General features: G+C 35.0%; 1 protein-coding gene and 1 long non-coding RNA gene across 8 annotated transcripts in view; one reads left to right on the top strand and one right to left on the bottom strand.

The window, feature by feature from the left end:
• Positions 1 to 21,321, bottom strand: part of LOC136032671 (protein SSUH2 homolog) — a 285,984-nt gene that overhangs the window by 209,867 nt on the left and 54,796 nt on the right. The window contains exon 1 of one of the 7 annotated variants that reach the window (XM_065712958.1): positions 17,900 to 18,098. The exons of 5 other annotated variants lie outside the window; for them this stretch is intronic. In XM_065712958.1, the coding sequence (XP_065569030.1) occupies positions 17,900 to 18,017 (118 nt within the window). In that variant the 5' untranslated portion in view covers positions 18,018 to 18,098. Of the gene's footprint in view, positions 1 to 419; positions 490 to 17,899; positions 18,099 to 21,321 lie in introns of those variants that run through there. One more of the 7 variants, XM_065712961.1, reaches the window with a different exon arrangement.
• The window catches only part of LOC136032672 (uncharacterized), a 64,554-nt gene continuing 55,049 nt past the window's right edge, over positions 11,817 to 21,321 (top strand). Inside the window, exon 1 of the long non-coding RNA XR_010618756.1 lies at positions 11,817 to 11,940. This is a non-coding gene — a long non-coding RNA (uncharacterized LOC136032672). The remainder of the gene's footprint in view (positions 11,941 to 21,321) is intronic.

Below are 21,321 nucleotides of genomic sequence, written 5' to 3'. Positions count from 1 at the left end.
ACCCATCGCCTTTATTTTACCTGAGTGTTTTCCTATTACTCTAAAATTGCCAAACTTCATCAGTACAACTTAGCTTGTTACTGACTATACCATTATTTGATTAAAATAATTTAGATAGTGTGGTATAATGTTGGGTTTTCTTACAAACACTGAATGAATGACTGCAAAAATCTTTGACATATGTGCAGTTGTTTTGCAGCTGCTGTGTCCGAGTTGCTGAGAAACTTACCCCTCGAAAATGCCAACTGTATGAGATTTCACGGTACTTACCAAAATATGATAAAAATATAATACTTTACTAATAAAATTATGAAAACTGCAACAGATTATTAGCGGAAACAGGCCGCCCAGAACACATTATATTCAAACCTAAACTAACCTAACCAACTCTATATATATAATATTTAGTCAAAATATACCTGCTTGGTATTTTATCTCGCTCAAACTAAGCTGATTATCTCCGAGGCCACACATAAATACAGAGAAAAACCAATTTTATTACGAGAGAAAACAGAGTGTAGTCGAAATCAAGGAGGCACACTCGTGCCTCTTTAAAGAGGCGAACCACGATAATGTTACGTGATCTTCGGTTCCAGTAGTCGCAGAGGAATGGGGAGGGATTCATTTCGTAGCCCGAGCCCCAACTAAGAAACCTGCCAAATTTCATCCCCCTCCGACTTTTCCTACATGGGGAAAATCTGGCCGAAAGTTTCGACCCACCAACCCCAGCCCCCCTTTAACATTGGGCTGAAATTCGGGCTGAAATTCACAAGTTAAGGTCCCCTAGAGCCCAGGAGCTTATCCGCGAAATTTCAGCTCGATCCAATAATTCCTTCCCTGTTTTCCAGAAACCACGCATAGCCACTTAATGTTCATATTCTTTTTTTTCTGCCACGCCTACAGGTCACAGCCGACATCGGATCTGGGTGTACGAAGACTCATTTGACGCGGAATTCTCCGAGTAATTTTGCTTGAAAGTTTCGTCTGAAAATCTTAACCCCCCGATTTTCTAGCTTAGAAAAACCCCATTTCCCCATAAGAGCCCATGTTAAGTTTTTTGTTGTTAAAAGTTACGAATTTCAACATCAAGTTCATCAAAATGATCAGCTCGACATGGTGAGACTGACTGAAAGCTTCAAAAAATTTTGTCTTAATCCGTAAAATTTTTATTTGAGAAAAATGACAGAAACCCTTTTTTCTGCCACGGCTACAGGTCACAGTCGACATCGGATCTGGGCGTACGAAGACTCATTCGACGCGAAATTCTCCGAGTAATCTTCCTGGAAAGTTTTGTCGGAAAATCTTAACCCCCTGATTTGCTAGCTTAGAAAAACCCATTTCCCCATTGAAGGTAAAATTTTCTCTTGTAATAACATCACTTGTTTGAAAAATTCTTATACTAACAGCAGCTTGGCGCAGCGTAAGCGTGCTGGACTCATAACCCAGAGGTCGGTGGATCGAAACCGCTAGCTGCTAACTTTTTAAAATTTGTAAAATTAGGTAATTTTGTCAGTTTGAATTTATTGATACAGAAAGGGAGAAAATAAACATGGAAACATGTGATCAGAATTACATACTGGAATGTTCACAAGAATTTATACTGAAGCGGGGGTAAGGCTTGATGGAAGCAAGTTAAAAGAACCATTTAAATTGATTTCCTAATTGAAGCCGTTGGTGAAATTTTCTATTGTAATAACTTGTTTGATAACAAGCATAACAGCAGCTTGGCGCAGCGGAAGCACGCTGGGCCCATAAACCAGGAGGCGGGTGGGTAAAAACCACTAGCTGCTGAATTTTTAATTAAGCTGCTAAACTATTAAAATTATCAAAATTAGATAATTTTGTCAGTTTGAATTTATTGATACAGAAAGCGAGAAAATAAACATGGAAAATTATTATTAAATTACATCCACCATGGATTGTAGAAAAACATACAGAAATAATATGAAAAAAAATCGTTTTCTTAAAGAGTTAAAGAGGCTGCGTCCCAAAGTCGAACCTTAAAACGTACAGGAATTAGGAGAAGTAGTTGGGGGCTGCCGCCCCCCAAACCCCCCGCTTTTAAAGACTCTTTTGTACAGTTTTTTGTTGTGGGGGGCTGCCGCCTCCCGAAACCCCCGCTCTTGGCTTCGCAAAGGCGCTCTTTTAATTAACAAAAAAATGAAATGAATGAATAATGGAATAACTTCGAAAAATGTTAAACACAAGAGGACAGGAGAACCATTGCGCCGAAACTAGTAATTAGTAACAATGAAGTTGACCACTCCATTTACATTTTAACATAATTATTGAAACTGTTTCCCAGACACAGAGCACACAAGCTAAGAGCTGGGGGTTTGTTGGTGTACAACAAAAAACCTGTACAAAAGAGTCTTTAAAAGCGGGGGGTTTTAACCAACTGCCTCTCCTAATTCCTGTACGTTTTAAGGTTCGACTTTGGGACTCAGCCTCTTTAACTCTTTAAGAAAACGAAGTTTTTTTCATATTATATCATACAAGTACCGATTTCGTTGTTATAACAAGACACACGTTCACACGTTGTCTCCTCTGGTTGGCTCTAACCACAAATTATCGTCCCAAAGCAATCACTAGTGTACGAGACGTATATGCTTCTCATCGAATATAGCTTAGAATTTTCGTGTTTAACCGAGTTCAGGGGTAATTTGTCAAAGATCCATCTAATGAAAGATGGCATTTTGCCAAAAGTGTATTTAGTCGAATTAAAGACAGAAAGAAGGATTACCATACTACACTTTCGTGCAAAAAATTAGCCCCACCTTTTTCAAACAGAATTAAGAAATGCTTTGGGTTAACCAATGCTGAGTAAAAATCTAGACTAACAAGGAAATTCAGTTCCAGGAGAGAAACAGACCTGCTTAAGAACCTGATTTGTTCTTTTGTCAGAAATATTGGGCCAGTTTAAAGCAAGAAAATTATATATAATAAATAATTATAAAAATTATAAATTAATTTTACAGTTAAAATGCTAATTTTATTTTACAGCGAATATCAACAAGAAAATAGAAACAAGAACGAAGTGTTTTTTCTTAAAAGGGTTAGGGGTGACCAGAAAATCATAGAAAGATGCGTAATATTTCCCTCGAACGGAAATTAAGTTTAATAGTGCCCCTTTTAAGTGAAATAATATGAAAAAAAACTTCATTTTCTTAAAGAGTTAAAGAGGCTGCGTCCCAAAGTCGAACCTTAAAACGTAGAGGAATTAGGAGAGGCAGTAGGGGGGCTGCCGCCCCCCAAACCCCCCGCTTTTAAAGACTCTTTTATACAGATTTTTTGTTGTGGGGGGACTTCATTGTTACTAATTACTCGTTTCGGCGCAATGGTTCTCCTGTCCTCTTGTGTTTAACATTTTTCGAAGTTATTCCATTATTCATTCATTTCAATTTTTTGTTAATTAAAAGAGGGCCTTTCCGAAGCCAAGAGCGGGGGCGTTAGGGGGGCGGCAGCCCCCCACAACAAAAAACTTAAAATCGGGGGGTTTGGGGGGCGGCAGCCCTCCTACTGCCTCTCCTAATTCCTGTACGTTTTAAGGTTCGACTTTGGGACGCAGCCTCTTTAACTCTTTAAGAAAACGAAGTTTTTTTCATATTATTTCTGTACGTTTTTCTACAATCCATGGTGGATGTAATTTAATAATAATTTTCCATGTTTATTTTCTCGCTTTCTGTATCAATAAATTCAAACTGACAAAATTATCTAATTTTGATAATTTTAATAGTTTAGCAGCTTAATTAAAAATTTAGCAGCTAGTGGTTTTTACCCACCCGCCTCCGGTTTATGGGCCAAGCGCGCTTCCGCTGCGCCAAGCTGCTGTTATGCTTGTTATCAAACAAGTTATTACAATAGAAAATTTCACCAACGGCTTCAATTAGGAAATCAATTTAAATGGTTCTTTTAACTTGCTTCCATCACGCCTTACCCCCGCTTCAGTATAAATTCTTGTGAACATTCCAGTATGTAATTCTGATCACATGTTTCTATGTTTATTTTTTCCCTTTCTGTATCAATAAATTCAAACTGACAAAATTACCTAATTTTACAAATTTTAAAAAGTTAGCAGCTAGCGGTTTCGATCCACCGATCTCTGGGTTATGGGCCCAGCACTCTTCCGCTGCGCCAAGCTGCTGTTAGTGTAAGAATTTTTCAAACAAGTGATGTTATTACAAGAGAAAATTTTACCTTCAATAGGGAAATGGGTTTTTCTAAGCTAGAAAATCGGGGGTTAAGATTTTCCGACGAAACTTTCCAGGGAAATTACTCGGAGAATTCCGCCTCGAATGAGTCTTCGTACACTCAGATCTGATGTCGGCTGTGACTTGTAGGCGTCGAGAAAAAAAAGGAGAACATGTTATCGGATCGAGCTGAAATTTCGCGGATAAGCTCCTGGGCCCTAGGGGACCTTAAATTGGGAAGCCCGATCAGCCCGATCAGCCCGGTCAGACAACGTTAAAGGGGGGGGGGGGTTGGGTGGTCGAAACTTTCGGCCAGATTTCCCCCATGAAGGAAAAGTCGGAGGGGGATGAAATTTGGCAGGTTTCTTAGTTGGAGTTCGGGCTACGAAATGCATCCCTCCCCATCCCTCTGCAACCACTGGAACCGAAGATCGCTTAACATTGTCACGGTTCGCCTCTTTAAAAAGGCACGAGTGTGCCTCCTTGACAAAAGAGATTGGAGGGCAACTAGCCCCCCTTCGCCCTACTAGCCTTCCACCCTCAAAGTCACACAATCAAAATTTTTAGATAATCATTTTGTTCAACATAGTTTAAAGGTCAAATATCTTTGGTTTTGATGATGATTAGACCCTCCATAGTCCCTGGGAAAAGGGCCGTATCGGTATCGGACATATCGATATGATGAGAATCGGTATGGGCGTATTGTTATTGGGCAACTGGTATCGCCTGTATTTTAGACAGATTTTTAGTAGCTCATATAAAAGATATTGCTCATATATAAGTCCTCCCTATAAATTCCCCCATCAGCAAGCTCCAAATGGCACTAAAAACGGCACTTTTGGTGCCTTATCTCAAGCGTAAAAAAGGTGGTACTGGGCTACCAGAACTTTTTAGAGTGACGTCTAATGGCTCATTTGAAAGCTACTTCTCATATCTACTGGATTTACATCAATTCCACCATCCGTAAGTGTGATATAGCACTAAAAACAGGGGCGTAATTTCGTCAAAATCCTTTGGGAGAGGGGCAAAAATAGATCAAACAGTTTTCATTCATTTTTTACAGCATTTTTTGTAATATGTTACATGCATAAATCTAAAGTGGAATTTCCATGCCTGTATCCAGCAGGGGGATTACCGGATTTGCCCCCCCTGATTTTTGACCGACCGTTATAACATAACAAAAATTCATATAAAAGAATTTTCGATGCGATCTTAAATGTCTTTTGTTCCCCCCCCCCAACGAACAAAACTCAGGATACACCTTTGCTATCAGCTATTTATCTTGAGTGAAATTTGTATTTGCTACTTAGCGCCTTGTGAATTACTGAAGCTATCTTAATAGTAAGTGCCTAAATGGGATATAAATAGGGTGCTACTTGCAAAGAAACAAAGGAACAGATTGTACGTACTAGATTTTTATCGGATTTATATTTTTTATGTATCAGATGTTGAAGAAATGAGTTATCAGAAATCATATCAAAAATAAATCAGCTGAATGAAGCATTTAAATGTTTTTATTTTCCTGCAAAAAATCAACGAAAAGCAAAACTTTATTTGCTTTATAAATTCTATTTAACTTTTTTTTAAACTATATTAAACTTTATAAGAAGGGATGCAAACCCCTTTTTCCTTAAAATAGGCATGTAGTTTACATTTAAAAATGCGTTCTTCTTAATTATTTTTCACTTTTTCTGAAATCACTCCTGAGAAGACAAAAAGCTTGCAACGTTAATTATTAATTTGGAAGAAAAATAAATTTTTGTGTTTTTGTAAAAAAGGCAGAAACTTCAATTTCGTAGTTTGTGTATGCTCTGATTTGGCTGTTTAGCTTTCATCAATACCCAAATTAATGTGTTCGGTGTACTAACTGCCTTCGATAAATATGTTTACAACGTTGTCTATACACTTAGAATACGAATGAATATTAGAATCTATCGATGTTTATTTTGTTTTTCAACTTTTCGAATTTCAGTTACTACTAACAGTCATTCACTCTTTACTTACTACTAACTAGCATGAGCGGTTCGATACTGTATAAAAGAGAGAAAAAACTAAAATGAACATCAATACACATCAAGACCTTGCAACAAGAGAGTTTTCCAAGGATAAATGGCGATACGCTCATTAAATCTAGAAATTGATTTTCCGCCATTTAAAATCAGTTCTAGGAAATGTCATTTTAAAATAGGACTGCTACAGAATAGCTCGAAAAGAGAATTCAAAGCAAATTAAAAAGTACATACATATATATATATATATATATATATATATATATATATATATATATATATATATATATATATATATATATATATATATATATATATATATATATATATATATATATATATGTTTTTGACATTTTTGATGTGTTTCTGTAGATCAAAATCTAATGCTTAACGATTGCATCGGTGGTCAAGAGTCAAGAATCAAGTACTTTAGCGTTAAACCAATGGTTATATAGAACTTAGTTCCATTTAGCCTTTTGTCCTTCTCATTTCCTTTTTAGCCTACCCTTAACTTCTGCAAACTTGCTTTATCAGGCACTTTAAAGCAAGGCCTTATTCATGGTGGTTTACTGGTTTTGACCAACCCCCCATCCCCCAAAAAAGTTCAGACGAGTAAAACATACTAAAACATTATATAAACGCATTTTTGATGGACTTTTTTAGTTTTTTGTAAAACACCCTCCAAAAATAGTCTTCTCCCCCTCATTACATTTCGTGAATAGGTACCACTAGTGTAAGTCTATAATATTCCTGTTCAAATTTTTTCAAATAAGACAATATTTCAATATATATATATATATATATATATATATATATATATATATATATATATATATATATATATATATATATATATATATGTATGTATTGCTTACGTAATTTTACACGAAATACTATACTTAACTTTGTAGGCTAATAAATTCCAATTGACAGTTGCTAAGAAATGAACGCCAAATGCGTACTAGTTAGTCCTTTGCTAAAAACAGAAATCTGAAAACAAACTGGAATGAGCCTTCTGTCAATTTTACATTTGTAAATACAGGCTGTAAATACAGGCTTTCAGTATTCCCCGACTCCATAGCTTAGGAAAAAGAAACAAACAGAGATTCAACGATTCCAAAATACACATTTTAAAAGGGAAAACATTGGTCGTTTGTCTACCTTTCTTAATGTGTGGCTTTATGAAGGTAAGTTCCGAAGAACAACACGGAAGCACATAACCGGAATTTACAACATCAAAGAAGAGGAAAAATGTAAAGTTTAATCAAAGAGAAAATTGCATATGACTGTCCTATAATCCAGTTTTTTTTAAAAAGGGGCTTTAATTTCATTGTTTTATTTTTATAATGTATTTTCGTAATAGCCAATCACATTATTTTGTCAAGCCTCGTTTACGAAATTTACCCTATCTACATATCAAATTTAAGCCAAAAAACCAGAATATGAAACATGATTAGTTTTAAGCACATGAAATTGTAAGCCAGTAAGAAGAGAAAACAGTCTTAGGGTCGCAATATTTTTACAATTTAACCCTCTGTTTTTCTGCGGTTTATGGCTTAGTAAAAACTACAAGAAACTTAAAAAAACGCATAACAATATAGAAAAGAGTCATTAAAGCCATATCCTTTCCCAACCGACAAGAAAAAACATATTGTCAACCTTGTCGAAAAAGCCAGAAGTTAACATGGCGAGCCACAATTTCAATGACGAAAGGACAAGATCAGGCTGTTGTTCCTTGGGATTTTTTTCAAAATATAACCACCAAACCGAAAACCGAAACCGAAAACCGAACCAAAACCGAAACCGAAAGACCGTCCAAACCGAAGTTTAGAATCCTGAGAATAGTAAATGCATTCAAAATTACTATATAGAATTAAGTATATATTAATGAAGTTTATATTAAGTATAGAGTTAAGTATAGTTTATATTAAGTTTATATTATATGAATTACTGTTTATCCTTATATTAAGTAAGAATGAAGTTAATATTAAGTATAAACTTCAACCATTTAATATAGTGGAGCTATTACTCAAAATACGGATTTGTTGGAGAGAGATTGTTAGGATATTATTAAGATGTAGCTTAAATTTTTAATATCTAATATATTTGAACTGTTATTATTATTACTTATTTGAAAACCCGTCGTACAAAAGAGAAAGACGGAGCATGAAAAAAAAAAGTACAAACAAAAACCAAAAAATCACAAAGAAATACAGGACACATTAGACAATTCTATAAATCACTGTGATGGCATTGGAGACGCGTATTATATACAGACTTGCTTTTCAACAGATGTAACAGGGCTGACGCATGGTAGAAGGGGGTAAAAAACAATTAATTTTGAGTTTAAATTTAAATATTTGACCAAAATTTACATTGAAATGGAAACTGCGGAAAATATTGCATTTCTGAAGAGCATCTGACCTTGTAACAGGTTTAGTATACCCTAAAACCTATAATAAACGCTTTATCACACCCTATGTCTCCAACAAAAATAATCTTAGTACTGTTGAGAGTAAACTGTTTATTAAGGCGAGAAGAAACATGAAATCAATAACTTAATATTCATCTTTTGCAAAATAAAGATCTAAAAGCCAAAGATTATTATTTACGGTAACATAAATCTTGGGAACATTCATCGTAATTAAATTTTTCCCAGTTTTGCCAAATCGGAGAAGAAGGTGAACATGTTTTTGTTGTCAGTGAAACTCAGAGACTGTAATCCCGTAAGTTATTGTTAAGTAACCTGCGGAAGCTATAAAATTTGTTTTCAAATCCTCAAATTCTCTTTTTACGTTTCGTATCTTCATAAGATATATATATATATATATATATATATATATATATATATATATATATATATATATATATATATATATATATATCCCTTTTCTCTTTTAATGGTTATATTTTAGATTGTTTCTGCTTCTAGCACTGAAGACGCCTAGTTTTATAAGGCGATATATCCGTCTTGATTGTTGTCCTTTCTTTTCTTTGTACTGGCAATAGATCTGGCGTTTCGTTTTTTTTCGAGATTTTTATTTCCTTGTATATTTATACTTTTAAGATTTTATAGTCCTGGAGCCAAAAAGCTTTAATCTCTTGGGATTTTATATCGGCAGCCTTATCTTTGTCACACATTTTGTCACGGACCTCGGTCACGGATTAAACCTGTCGTCTGCAAAGAATATGACTGTAGCACAGTCAATAGGCAGAGCTGCACACAGAGCCTTTATAACCCACCCACTGCAGCACCAAGTCACCTAAGGCCAACACACACACGAAGGATCGCGATCTATCTTAATCTATTAAAAAGCCTCCCTTTTTGCACCTTCCAGAGAGGTTCCCATTTACTTTAACTCTTCCTTTACCTCATCCTACCGCCCCTTGTCTCGTTTTGCAGGGGAAAACTTGTCACTTGGTTGATTGGCGGAAAAGAACTATCTGTAGAAATCTGTCATCTTTCATCTGATGAGTGTGTCTTAGCCATTTCAACCTTTTTCTCATTATAGGCCTATAAAGCGGAATTGAACCAAATCTTGTACAAATTACTGTTTGAGATACAGTCAGTTATTCAGGTAGCCAAAACGATCCATAGACAATTTCTCTGGAAAATATCTAACAAGGAGGAGGAAAACCGGAGGAGGAAAACCTCGTCCGGTTTGTGTTTGAGATACGTTTTGTTTGAAATTACTGTTTGAGATACGGTCAATTATTCAGAAAGCCAAAACCATCCTTATGCAATTTCTCTGGAAAAAATATAGCAAATCCTCCTCCGTTTTCAGGACTGCCCATGCTTCAGAAGCATACTTAACCACTCTCTTCACCATAGCTTCCAATATTCTAATCTAGGTTAGCAGACTCATCTTCCTATTCTTGCAAACTGTTTTCAATTGTGAAAAAACACCCTAGGCCTTGGCTGTTCTTCTTTTAACATCTTCAATGCAACCGATCCACGTAATAAACCTTTTTGGTATTCAACGTTACCTTTACATCTTCGCTTATTCCCATTCTTAGCGACTTAATCTTATTGACAGTAATTTTCATAATACTTCTTGCCCCAGGAACCTTCAAAGTCTCAAAACCTCCAAAAATTAATTTATTTTGTTAGTATTTCCATCTAGGATCCTTAAATCATCAGCATTGTCAAATTCTAGGAGAGTTTTCCTTCCCCACTTGATCATGTGTTCTTCAATTGACTTTGCTTTGCACCTTAGGACGAAGTCTATCGAAAATTGTCCATATGAATGGAGATAGGACGTAACCCTGCTCAACTCCTGATTTAATACGAAACCAGCTACTATCCTTATTTTCTACCTTAGCCGCAGCAATGTTGTTTTCGTACATACTGAAAAATGGTATATGTAAATTATGTTTTTATTCGACAAATATACGTAAAAACAAACATTTAATAAGCTATCTAATTGCTAGAGTGGCATTTGGACTTTACTGGAGCATTTTAGACATTTTTTGTCTTATTAATATAAAGCTGAAAATGAAGAACTACTTAGACTTCAGGGACTAGTATCATTGTATTTTAAACAATCCATTTAGTTTATTAGCCTGTCACGCAGTAAATCTCTATCTATACATGGACAATTATAGAGAATCGAGTGGCAAATAATATGTTGATTTGTTAATACAAAATATTGCGCTAAATATTACGAATTTTTCTTCAAATTTTACATTTATGCATCTGCTACTGTATTTTTGAACGAATGAAAAAGATTTTTTTTATTCTACCTTTTTTTTTACAAAAAAATTGTCTCCTAAAATAGCAAATCTAAGTTGAAGGTCTAAATGTAACTATTCGAAGAATATTTTTTCATTCGTCTAATCTTAATTATCACAGTGATTTTTATTGTTGTTGTTAGTGTTTAACTAATAAAAACCACAGTGTTGAAAATACATATCGTTTTCAGTAAAGCCCAAACGAAACTTAACCTTTATAGAAAGTTGTAGGTAGTTTAAATCTGTGGTATTATTTTTGGTAGCTTTGGTTTTGTGCACCATAATTAGCCTTGTGACAGTGTTTACAATATGTCTTTTATGTTGACGTTACGAAAAATAAAAACACTCTAATTGAAATACAAATTGTTTTCAGTAAAGGGTAAATGACGCTCTGGCCTTTAGAAGGTTAAGAGGGAGATAGACTTTTTGTTATTTCTGGAAATATTTTTTGTCTTAAGTCGGAGTTGATTATTCATTATAATTTCTGCTTTGATTTACGTTACCTCTATTTATCCATCTATTGGGGTTGAAGGATATTTTCTGTTATATCTGTGTTTGACGTGATTATTCATCGTAATTTCTTTCTCTTTGGGCTTCATTTATACATTCTTAGTCATTTCTGTCAAATTAAGTTTTATATATTAAAAGACTCTATTTCTGCTCATTTTAGGTTGTTTTGACCCTCTACTTTTCTTTAGTTTTTTTTTATTCTTTACATTAATTTACAAAATAAAATCAGCCTCCATTCGCCAAGCGCATAAGATTAGACATCTAATACTTATCATCACTATCATCACAACAATAATATTATTTGAAAATGTTCAAATACAGACTATTTAACAGAGCAGAAGAATAAGCAGAATAATTGAATGATTACTCCTCCGCAGGGGAACGTACTACTGGCAATAATCGATAGATCGGAAATACGTATTGACAAAAGCTGAGGATATGAGGGAACAACCTTGAGATCTAAGGAAGTAATCCACTAGAAGAAAAAAGTGGAACAACAAGTAAGCAGGGATAAGTGTTAATGTAAAGGGGTTTGTTTAGTTAAAAATTTAAAATTGAGGATTGTGGTATATCAATAATGAGGGTCATTTTGTTTTTGAAGTTTTTGTACTCAGTGCTGCAATGTATATAGCTAGAAATTATTTCTCATTTTTTATGCAAGAGAATAATATGTAATGACCTTGCACCAATTCATCAAATCCTAAGCAATGAATTTTTAAGGAATAGACTAAGAAATTTTTATACTACGAAAAAAATAGACTACAAAAAAGGGACTGGCGCTTTAATTTGGAGTCAAGTTCTTTTGCATTATCATTTTATTTTTTTTTAATCTTAAAATTTTTGTTTAAAACATTCTTCAAGGATTGTTTTAAATCTTGTATATTTTACCCTATTTTTTTTAACACTGAGGTCGACAATCATTCTACTATAGATAGGCGTTCTAGTTTTTCATTTTGTCTCAGCTCTTTTTTACTCTCTTAGAGGTTTCTCTATTGCTGAGAGTTTCTCGATAAACCAACATTGTCATTCCATTTCCAATCAAATATACCTTATATAGCTATAATATCTTACATAGAGGTTATTACAGATATGATGTATCTTACAAAGTTACAAGTGTATGCTAACCACCTAAACTATTCAACAAGGTTTCTGTTCATCTAAACTATTCAACAAATCTTACTATTTAATTACAGCACCAATATCCAGAAGTCCGAGGAGTCCTACAAACATGGTATTTTCTCCGAGTGTTTGATGACTATAGGGCGCACGAACCCTAGGGTGAGTTTTCAAACAGTTCGTGGTAACGAACTGTAGTAAGGAGCAACCCGGCTCAATAGTAACCGAAACTCTAAAAAACGGAATTTTGATACCAATAGTTGCATCGTAAAAATCGCATTTTAATGCTGATTTTAAATATATAAGTTTTATCAAGATTAGTGTTGCCCATCAAAAGTTACGAGCCTGAGAAAATTTGCCTCATTTTAGAAAATAGGGGGCAACACCCCTAAAAGTCATACAATCTTAACGAAAATCACACCCTCAGATTCAGTGTATCAGAGAACCCTATTGTACAAGTTTTAAGCGCCTATCTACAAAAATGTGGAATTTTGTATTTTTTGCCAGAAGACAAATCACGGATGCGTGTTTGTCTTTTTTGTTGTTGTTGTTGTTTTTCCCCAGGGGTGATCGTATCGACTCAATGGTCCTAGAATGTCGCGAGAGGGCTCATTATAACGGAAACTAAAAGTTTTAGTGCCCTTTTTAAGTGACCAAAAAAATTGGAGGGCACCTAGGCCCCCTACCACGCTCATTTTTTCCCCAAAGTCACCGGATCAAAATTCTGAAATAGCATTTTATTCACCATAGTCGAAAAACCTAATAACTATGTCTTTAAGGACGACTTACTCCCCCACAGTCCCCGTGGGTGGGGCTGCAAGTTACAAACTTTGACCTGTGTTTACATGTAATAATGGTTATTGCGAAGTGTACAGACATTTCAGGGGATTTTTTTGGTTTGGGGGTGGGGGAGGGGAGAAGTTGAGGGAGGCTACGGGGGTGGATATTTCCATGTAGTGATTTTTCATGCGGGAAGAGAATTTCAATGAAGGGGGTGCAGGATTTTCTAGCATTATTTAAAAAAAAAACAATGAAAAAATAAATATGAAAAGTTTTTTCAACTGAAAGTAAGGAACAGCATTAAAACTTGAAAAAAAAACGAAATTATTACGCATATCAGGGGTTAACCTTCTCGTAATACCTCGCTCTTTACGCTAAAGTATTTTTAGTAATTTCAATTATTTATTCTACGGCCTTTGTGATTCATGGGTTATTCTTAAGGAATTGGGACAAAATTTATGCTTTAGTGTAAAGAGCGAGGTCTTGACGAGGGGCGAACCCCCTCGTATACGCAATAAAACATACGAATATAGAAGTTTGTTACGTAAGTTAATTCGTAAGTTACGTATATTTTTTACTAATGAAAACGTTATTGAAAAATTAAAAGTTCTAGTTGCCTTTTTAAGTAATCAAAAAATTGGAGGGCAACTAGGCCTCCTCCCTCGCTTTTTTTTCTCAAAATCTTCCGATTAAAACTCTGAGAAAGTCGTTTGGCCAACAATAATTAATATGGAATTTTCGTTTTAATTATTTATGTGCGGAGAGCCAAGATCAAAACATGTATTAATTCAGAAACGTCCAGAAATCAAATAAAAAAAACAAGTTTTGTTTAACTGAAAGTAAGGAGCAACATTAAAACTTAAAACGAACAGAGATTACTTCGTATATAAAAAGGGCTTTTCCCCCTCAACGCCCCACTCTTTACGCTAAAGTCTGACTCTTTCTCTTAACCCTACTTTTTAAAACAGTAAAAAATTTAAGCGTAAAGAGCGAGACGTTGATGAGGAAGCAGCCCCTTTCATATACGAAGTAATTTCTGTTCGTTTTTAAGTTTTAATGTCGCTCCTTACTTTCCGTTAAAAAAACGTTTTTGAATCAGGTTTTAGGAAACTTAACTAATTAGGAAACTTAACTAATTAGGATAAATAATTTTTATTAATTATGTAAATTTGACAACACTCTTCGTCTGGAAAAACTAAATATTGTCATTGTCGTGACATTTGCGCTCTGAAAATAGGGTTCAGTTGAACAAGGATTCAATTAAGTAGGGTTGAATTGAATAGGAGTTCGGTTGAACGAGGATTCAGTTAAATGGAATTGAGTCGCATCGGGGTGCAGTTAAACGGGGGTTCACTTGTATAATTTTCACGAGGGTTTAGCTGTACCAAGGATCATATAGGCGAGGGCTCCGTTAAATGGGGTTCAGCTGCACGTCAGTTTAACCCACCTTGAATGTAAAGCTAAGCCTTCTTTGGCTTTTTGGTACCTTTTTAAGCTTACCGTTTTACCTTTTTAAGCATTTTTTAAGGTTACTTTTTTGCTGAATTTTCACCCACAGTTTTATTTTTAATCTAACGCCCTCGAATGCTAAGGTAACTGCTTATCGATGATAAGGAATAAGAAATTCCTTATGATTCAAAATCGAATCCCAGTGACTTCTAAAGATATCGAATATCAAAATTTCTGCGTAACCAATTAAAACAGTTACATTTCATTTTTACTACCTTTGGTTCCTGGAAAAATTAAGTAAAAAAAAGAAAGAGTTTTTTTCAATTGAAAGTAAGGAGCAACATTAAAACTTATAAGAAAATGGAAATTATTACATATATGAAGGGGTTTGCCCCCTCTTCAACACCTTGCTCCTTACGCTAAGGTCTTCTAATACTTTTCAAAAGAGCCTCTTATTGTTTTAGTTAAACGACCCTTGTGTTTAAAGAGTTCCTCTTAAAAAATAGGAAAAATTCAAGGTATAGCGTAAAGAGCAAGGTGTTCAGGAGGGGAGCATCTCCCTTCATATACGTAGCAATTTCTGGTCGTTCTAAGTTTTGATCGCTTTTTAGATAATGCCGGGAAATCTGGCTACGCCTCCATAGAAAAATGCCGCTCCCCACGGAACTGTCTTCTAGACAATTCAATCCCGGTGAAAATTTACCCAGGACAAGTACACTTAATATATCCACGCGTAAAATTGAGACAGGGAGAGAAAGCGAGACATAAAAACAATTTTTTACAGTAATTATGGCAAATTCCCCCACTGTAAAACTTCCCCTGAAAATTTCACCCCCTGGAAACATCCATCCCATGGGAAATTCCCGCACGTAAATACAATTCAGCAGAAAATCCGCACCCCGCCCCTTGAAAATTTATTTGTGCTTCCCAATAACAAATACTATGGGTAAACAATAGGCAAAATTTTAGAGCTTAAGGACCTTTTTCGTGGGGCTATTTTGGGGTCATGTTATATCCGAAGATATGCTTATTGGGCCTTTTAAGTAAGATGAACAAAATGGTGGTATCAAGATTTTTATCAGACGATGTTGAGAAGAAAGAGACAAAGGAGGGGGCCCAGTTACCCTCGAATCTTTCTGGTCACTTAAAAAGGCCGCTAGAAATTTTAATTTTGTATGCCCTATGCATACGCTGTTTTCACTATATTTTTTTTGTCACAAAAAAAAAAATATATGAAAACATTCAAATCCAGTTCTGTCCGTAAAAAAAAGTATAGCTTAAGCCTAGCATAAAACAAACATTTGAGCGGTTTCAACGCTACGTAAGTATTTGTTGTGCTGAGTTTTTAAGTTACAACACATTAAGACTTACCCTTAACAATTGTAAAGTCTATCCACGCTATAATAACTTAAAGTACAAAAGCCACTGTCTAACACCATCATGAACAATATTTTCAAAAATTAAATGTGGAATCAAAATATAGTTTTAGGATTTTCTAGGAAGTCTACTAATCTATTTTCAAAATCTATTAATTCCTAATGGAAAATTATCTTTTTTTTCTTCTGAGGACTTATGGGTATTGATTTTTCCATAGCGCAACATAACTTGACTCAACATAAAATTCTGAGTATAGCTAAAGTCTACATCCCACTGCTTACGCTACAAACAAAATTCGCTGCGCAAGACTGATTCATGTACTGCTAAGCCTTAAGTTATGCTAGTATTAAAGTTTCTACGAAGTCGTGTGAAAGAGCCATTAGGCTTAAAGGTAATCAATCCCCACACTTATACTCGTAAGGTGCTCTTTGCTGCTCATAAATCTACTCGTGTAGCTAGCAGGAGGCCGTGGGTTCAACTACCTAAGATGACAAGATTATTTTTATAATAAAATCTGATTAATTACTAAGAATTGAACTTTGAAACCGAACAGCAGTAAATACAGCCTTTAACAAGAGAAAACCAAAACAAGAAATCATAAGTGACAAAGAATGTCAGTAGCGGGCAACCACAACGCGTACTTTCTTAAAGTATTGAACGTGGGGTAAGGTATAATCCCTCTGAAAAATGGCCCATGGATCAATACCAATTATAGATTCATTTTAAATTCCATCACATAGAAGCTGTAAGCCATGGCCCTATACTTTAAGACACTAGCAGAATCATTTCTCGTATCGTGCTAGCAGAACTTATATTCGAGGTCGCAAGCAATAGTTGCGGAGTTATAGAATTGTTTAACTTGTGGCCAAGTTATAGGCTACCATAGGTTAATTCCTTCTTAACTTTGGTAGGTCATTTTGTAAGTTATAATTTTTTCGGAAAATCAGATGAGTGATTCCTAATTAAAAGTAAAATTTTTCGTTTTTTTTTTTTTCATGTTAACTTCTTCCATTGATTGATATCCTTTACTGAAGAGATGGAACTGGAAGCCATTTATTATCTTGATATGAACTATATAATCCCTGACAAAACTAAAAAATACAATTTTATTTTAAATATAATTTTGATAGATGCTATCAAGATATTACATAAGATATGTGATGACACGGCTTGTCTCATAGTTTTAATAGTCTAATGGTTTTGGACTTATAAGATTCCATCTTCTATTCTAGGTCTTGGACCTAAGGGTCCGAAACATTGTATTCCTTAACTATGTTATAACTTAACTACATTTTTCTAGACGTTTTCTGTTTACGCAAAACCAAAAGAAGGGGTTCGCTTTCGTTTTTTTCTTTTGCACGTAAAATACCAAACATAAATTTATATTTTAGATAGGGGCTTTAGATTTATTGCTCTCAATGAAATCATTTAAACGGTTTTAGTTAAAATAAATTCTTGTTCCTGCATAGAACGTAGGTTAAGCCGGAGAATTAATAGAAGCCAGAAAGGGTAGCGAAATTATTCAAAGCTTTCAGTATTTTACCTTCCTGTCCAGTACCATTTGGAAACTCACCTTTCAGAACTCATATATAAAATGAATTCAGGACGTAAACACACCAGACTTAGCATTTGTACCGTAGTAAATATTAAAAGATAGGTGGGTAATTGACATTATAAAATCTACAATATCAGTCAAATTATACGGTATAATTAAAGTAGATAATGTTTTTTTCATACCTTCAGCGCCCCATGGGGCATCCCCAGAGGTTAGATCACGCAGTCGGGGTGCAAATCCTATTCTCTTAGATTGAGCTCCATATTTTTTCAATTGCGCACGCTCATATCTTGAGCCCATTATTTCATCCCACTTTGGAAAAACAAGGAAAAAAAAACACTTCGTTATTGGAATATCTCCGATGTTTACTAATCTCGGAAGAGCCCTCGTTGATGTCATTTCTGGGGAAATGTGGATAGCGCATGGTTTCTTTGCTGCTTCGCGAAACTTTCAAATTGATGCTCACAAGGCTTTGTTATTTGCTTTCCGATTTCTGAGGCGTGAACAGGACATTTTAACTTTTTAAACTAGAATCAGCCACTTTCTGGAAAGACATGTTTATAGGTCAATTAAAACTACTCTGAATAAGCTGATAACGTTTAGCCAAAGGGGGAATGAAAAGTTATTGCCCTATATTTCCGGGTTAAAAAAGTTCTTTAATTCTCTTGATTTTTGCAACATATTTTCGTAAGCGAATAAAATTATTCCTTAAATCATGTAAGGAACAAAACGAAATAATTTGCGTCCTTACCCGTTATTCGATTCACCTATTACAATGTCAAATGTTGAGCTTCATTAGCTCTTCAGCAGAAATTTTTTTTACCAGGACTAGGAACAAAAGTTTTGAGTCACAACATACAAGTAAATTCTCTGTCTTCATCCGGTTTGGCCTTTTGACTTTCGTAATTCTATTTTATTTTTGGGGGGGGGGACATAACTTTTCTATAGAATTTTTTAGAAACTTTTTAATAATTTAAACCAAAATTATTAGAGGGCAAAGTCTTTAAAGAAGTTTGAGCTATTAATTTTTATTAAGTGACTAACGTGCATTACTCATCAGTAGAGGTAACAAAGATTTGTCACATAGCATAATTTTTTAGAAATTCGGAGGGACAGCATTTGAACTTTTATGGTTCATTAAAGGCATTGCCTTAAGGGATTCCTGCCACTCCTCTTGCGTTCAGGAAATCTATCGGAACTAGCTGAGTTCTTTTGTATTGTCAATATAAGCGTTTTAGCAAAAATTTGAGTTCTATTTTTCTCTAAGGGATAATTGTTTAAAATCTGTAATTGCTGTGATTTCAGTGAGAGCAGACTTGGCGCATAATTAAGATATGTTTAGTGTATTAAAAGCTAGAAGTGAGCTATGTCACATAGTTGGTGGGGAAATATATATAGATGAAGACTGCTAACAAAACGAATGTAAGCCTGTAAATAGCTAAAAATGCAAATAATAACTAAACTTCAAACCGAGCTGGCGAACTGGCTGGCAAAATGAGATATGCTCGTTTAACAAACAAAGTCTTGTTCTTTCCCTAAAAAAAACTACTGCACACGTATCTGATTCTACTTATCCTTTTTAGGTTCGAAAGCAACTCAAATATTCCATGTTTTGTTTGGGTGAATAAAATTCTAAGAGCCTTATTAATATCATTTTCTTGATTCTTCGTTTTAAGGCTCCTCTTTTCTAAATTTTTTTATTAATAAAAAATGGTGATTTGAGTTCCAGAGAAGATAAAATTCAATAGTATTTAAACCCCTACCGTTTCTGTTTTTGGCAGAAGCATGTCTCCCTCCTGGCTTGGCTGTTATATTCATCGGGATAAACATGCTAAAAGCACTGAAGATGTTAAAAGTACACCAGCCGAGGCTCAGGGTATTTTTTCACAGTTGAAAAAGATTTGAAGGAATAGGAAGATAAGTCTGCAATGTAAAATCCAATGCTGTATTTTTTATCATTTCTTTTCTCTTACTGGAGATATTTCTACTCGGTACATGTTTCTAAAATTTGAGTGTCTGTAGGGAACCATGGTAGTTTTGGCATGATACGCTTGAATCTAAAGCGTCTTCAAATAGTTCAAAACATATTTTACATTCCTTTTTCTATTAAAATTCTAAAACTTTTAAATTTAGTAGAAGCAATAAGGTTTTACCCCCTATAAAACCTAGTTTACCAGCATGTTTTTTCCTGCTACTACTACTAATAACTCACCACAGCACCAACCCACCTGAGGTCAAAACTACTACGCAAGCTCCTCCTCCATTCCAATCCGTTCAAAGCTTGCCTTTTTAGTCCCTCCCAGGAAGCTTCCATTTCCATTAAGTCCTTCTGTATGAAATCCTCCCTCCCCAATCACGGACGACCTGCTTATAGTTTAGCCCTTGACAGTTGGCTGAAAAGACAATGTTCGGCCATCTGTCATCCTTCATCCACGGAACGTACCCTAGCCATCTCTAACTTCCTCTCATTTTAACCCTAGAACGCGGGATTGAACCACACTTTTCGTAAAACCGACAGTTTGAAATACGGTCAGTCAGTCGGATACCTAGAACAATCCGTAGGCAATTTCTTTGGAAAAAATCTACAAAATCTTCATCCGTGTTTTGGAGCGCCCATCTTCCGAAACATATTTGGCCACGGTCATCACTGTAGCTGCTAATATTCTAATATTGGTTTGAAAAACAGTCAGTCAGGCGGGTACCCAGAACTATCCGTAGGCGATTTCTCTGGAAAACATCGACCAAATCTTAATTCTTTATCGGAGCGCCTATGCTTCAGAACCATATTTGACCAATGTCATCACTGCAAGTTCCAATATACTAATCTCGGTCCGTAGTAGTATCCCCTCAACAAATCCTATGAGAGCCCAATCCCTGGATCCTATGAGAGCCCTATCCTGCCATTCCGCAGCATCCATATCCCGTCATTCCCAGGGCAACCAGTTGGCGCATGTTACATCATAAGGGATGTTTTGAAAGTTCTTAAGCCGAGCTGACCAGCCATGACAACAAACAACCAAGAGAGAGAAAAAAAACCTCAAACGAGACTTACTTCAATGAGAACATCAAAGCAACTGAGGAAAAATTATAAAATTTGAAACTGATTTAACTATTCTGTTGTGAAATAATCCTTTTGTAAGTTAATATTGAAGCAACTCTTTTTAGTCTAGTAGGTAATCTAGTCCCCTGGTGATTATGTAAAATTTTAATTCTCTTATTGACTATTGGCTCATTTTTCAAAAGACAATCATAAATTTGGTCAATATTTAAATTTCTCGTGTCCCTATTTTTTGCAAGATTAGCAAAAATATGTTGTTTTATAATTTCTATAGCCTCCCTCGCCCACTGAGAATAACTCCCATCATTAGAAATAGATGTAACCTCATCAAATTGTATAAAATGTTCAGGATGAAAGAATGTATGTTAAACCAGAACCAAAACAAAAGTTTCATGAGGCTTGCTTAATTGTAAGAATTTTGCTATTGACTTGCGATGCTCAATAAATCTTTCAATAAATTATTGGTGAGTTCTACCAATAAAAAACTTTCCACGAGAACAAGAAATTTTATATACCCACCAACTTAAATCCTTCCCAGAATTAAGG

The sequence above is a fragment of the Artemia franciscana genome, chromosome 11, assembly GCF_032884065.1.
Source record: "Artemia franciscana chromosome 11, ASM3288406v1, whole genome shotgun sequence".
Taxonomy (NCBI): Eukaryota; Metazoa; Arthropoda; class Branchiopoda; order Anostraca; family Artemiidae; genus Artemia; species Artemia franciscana.
The sequence above is the reverse complement of the archived record's forward strand: the minus strand, read 5'-3'. Positions and strand labels throughout refer to the sequence as shown.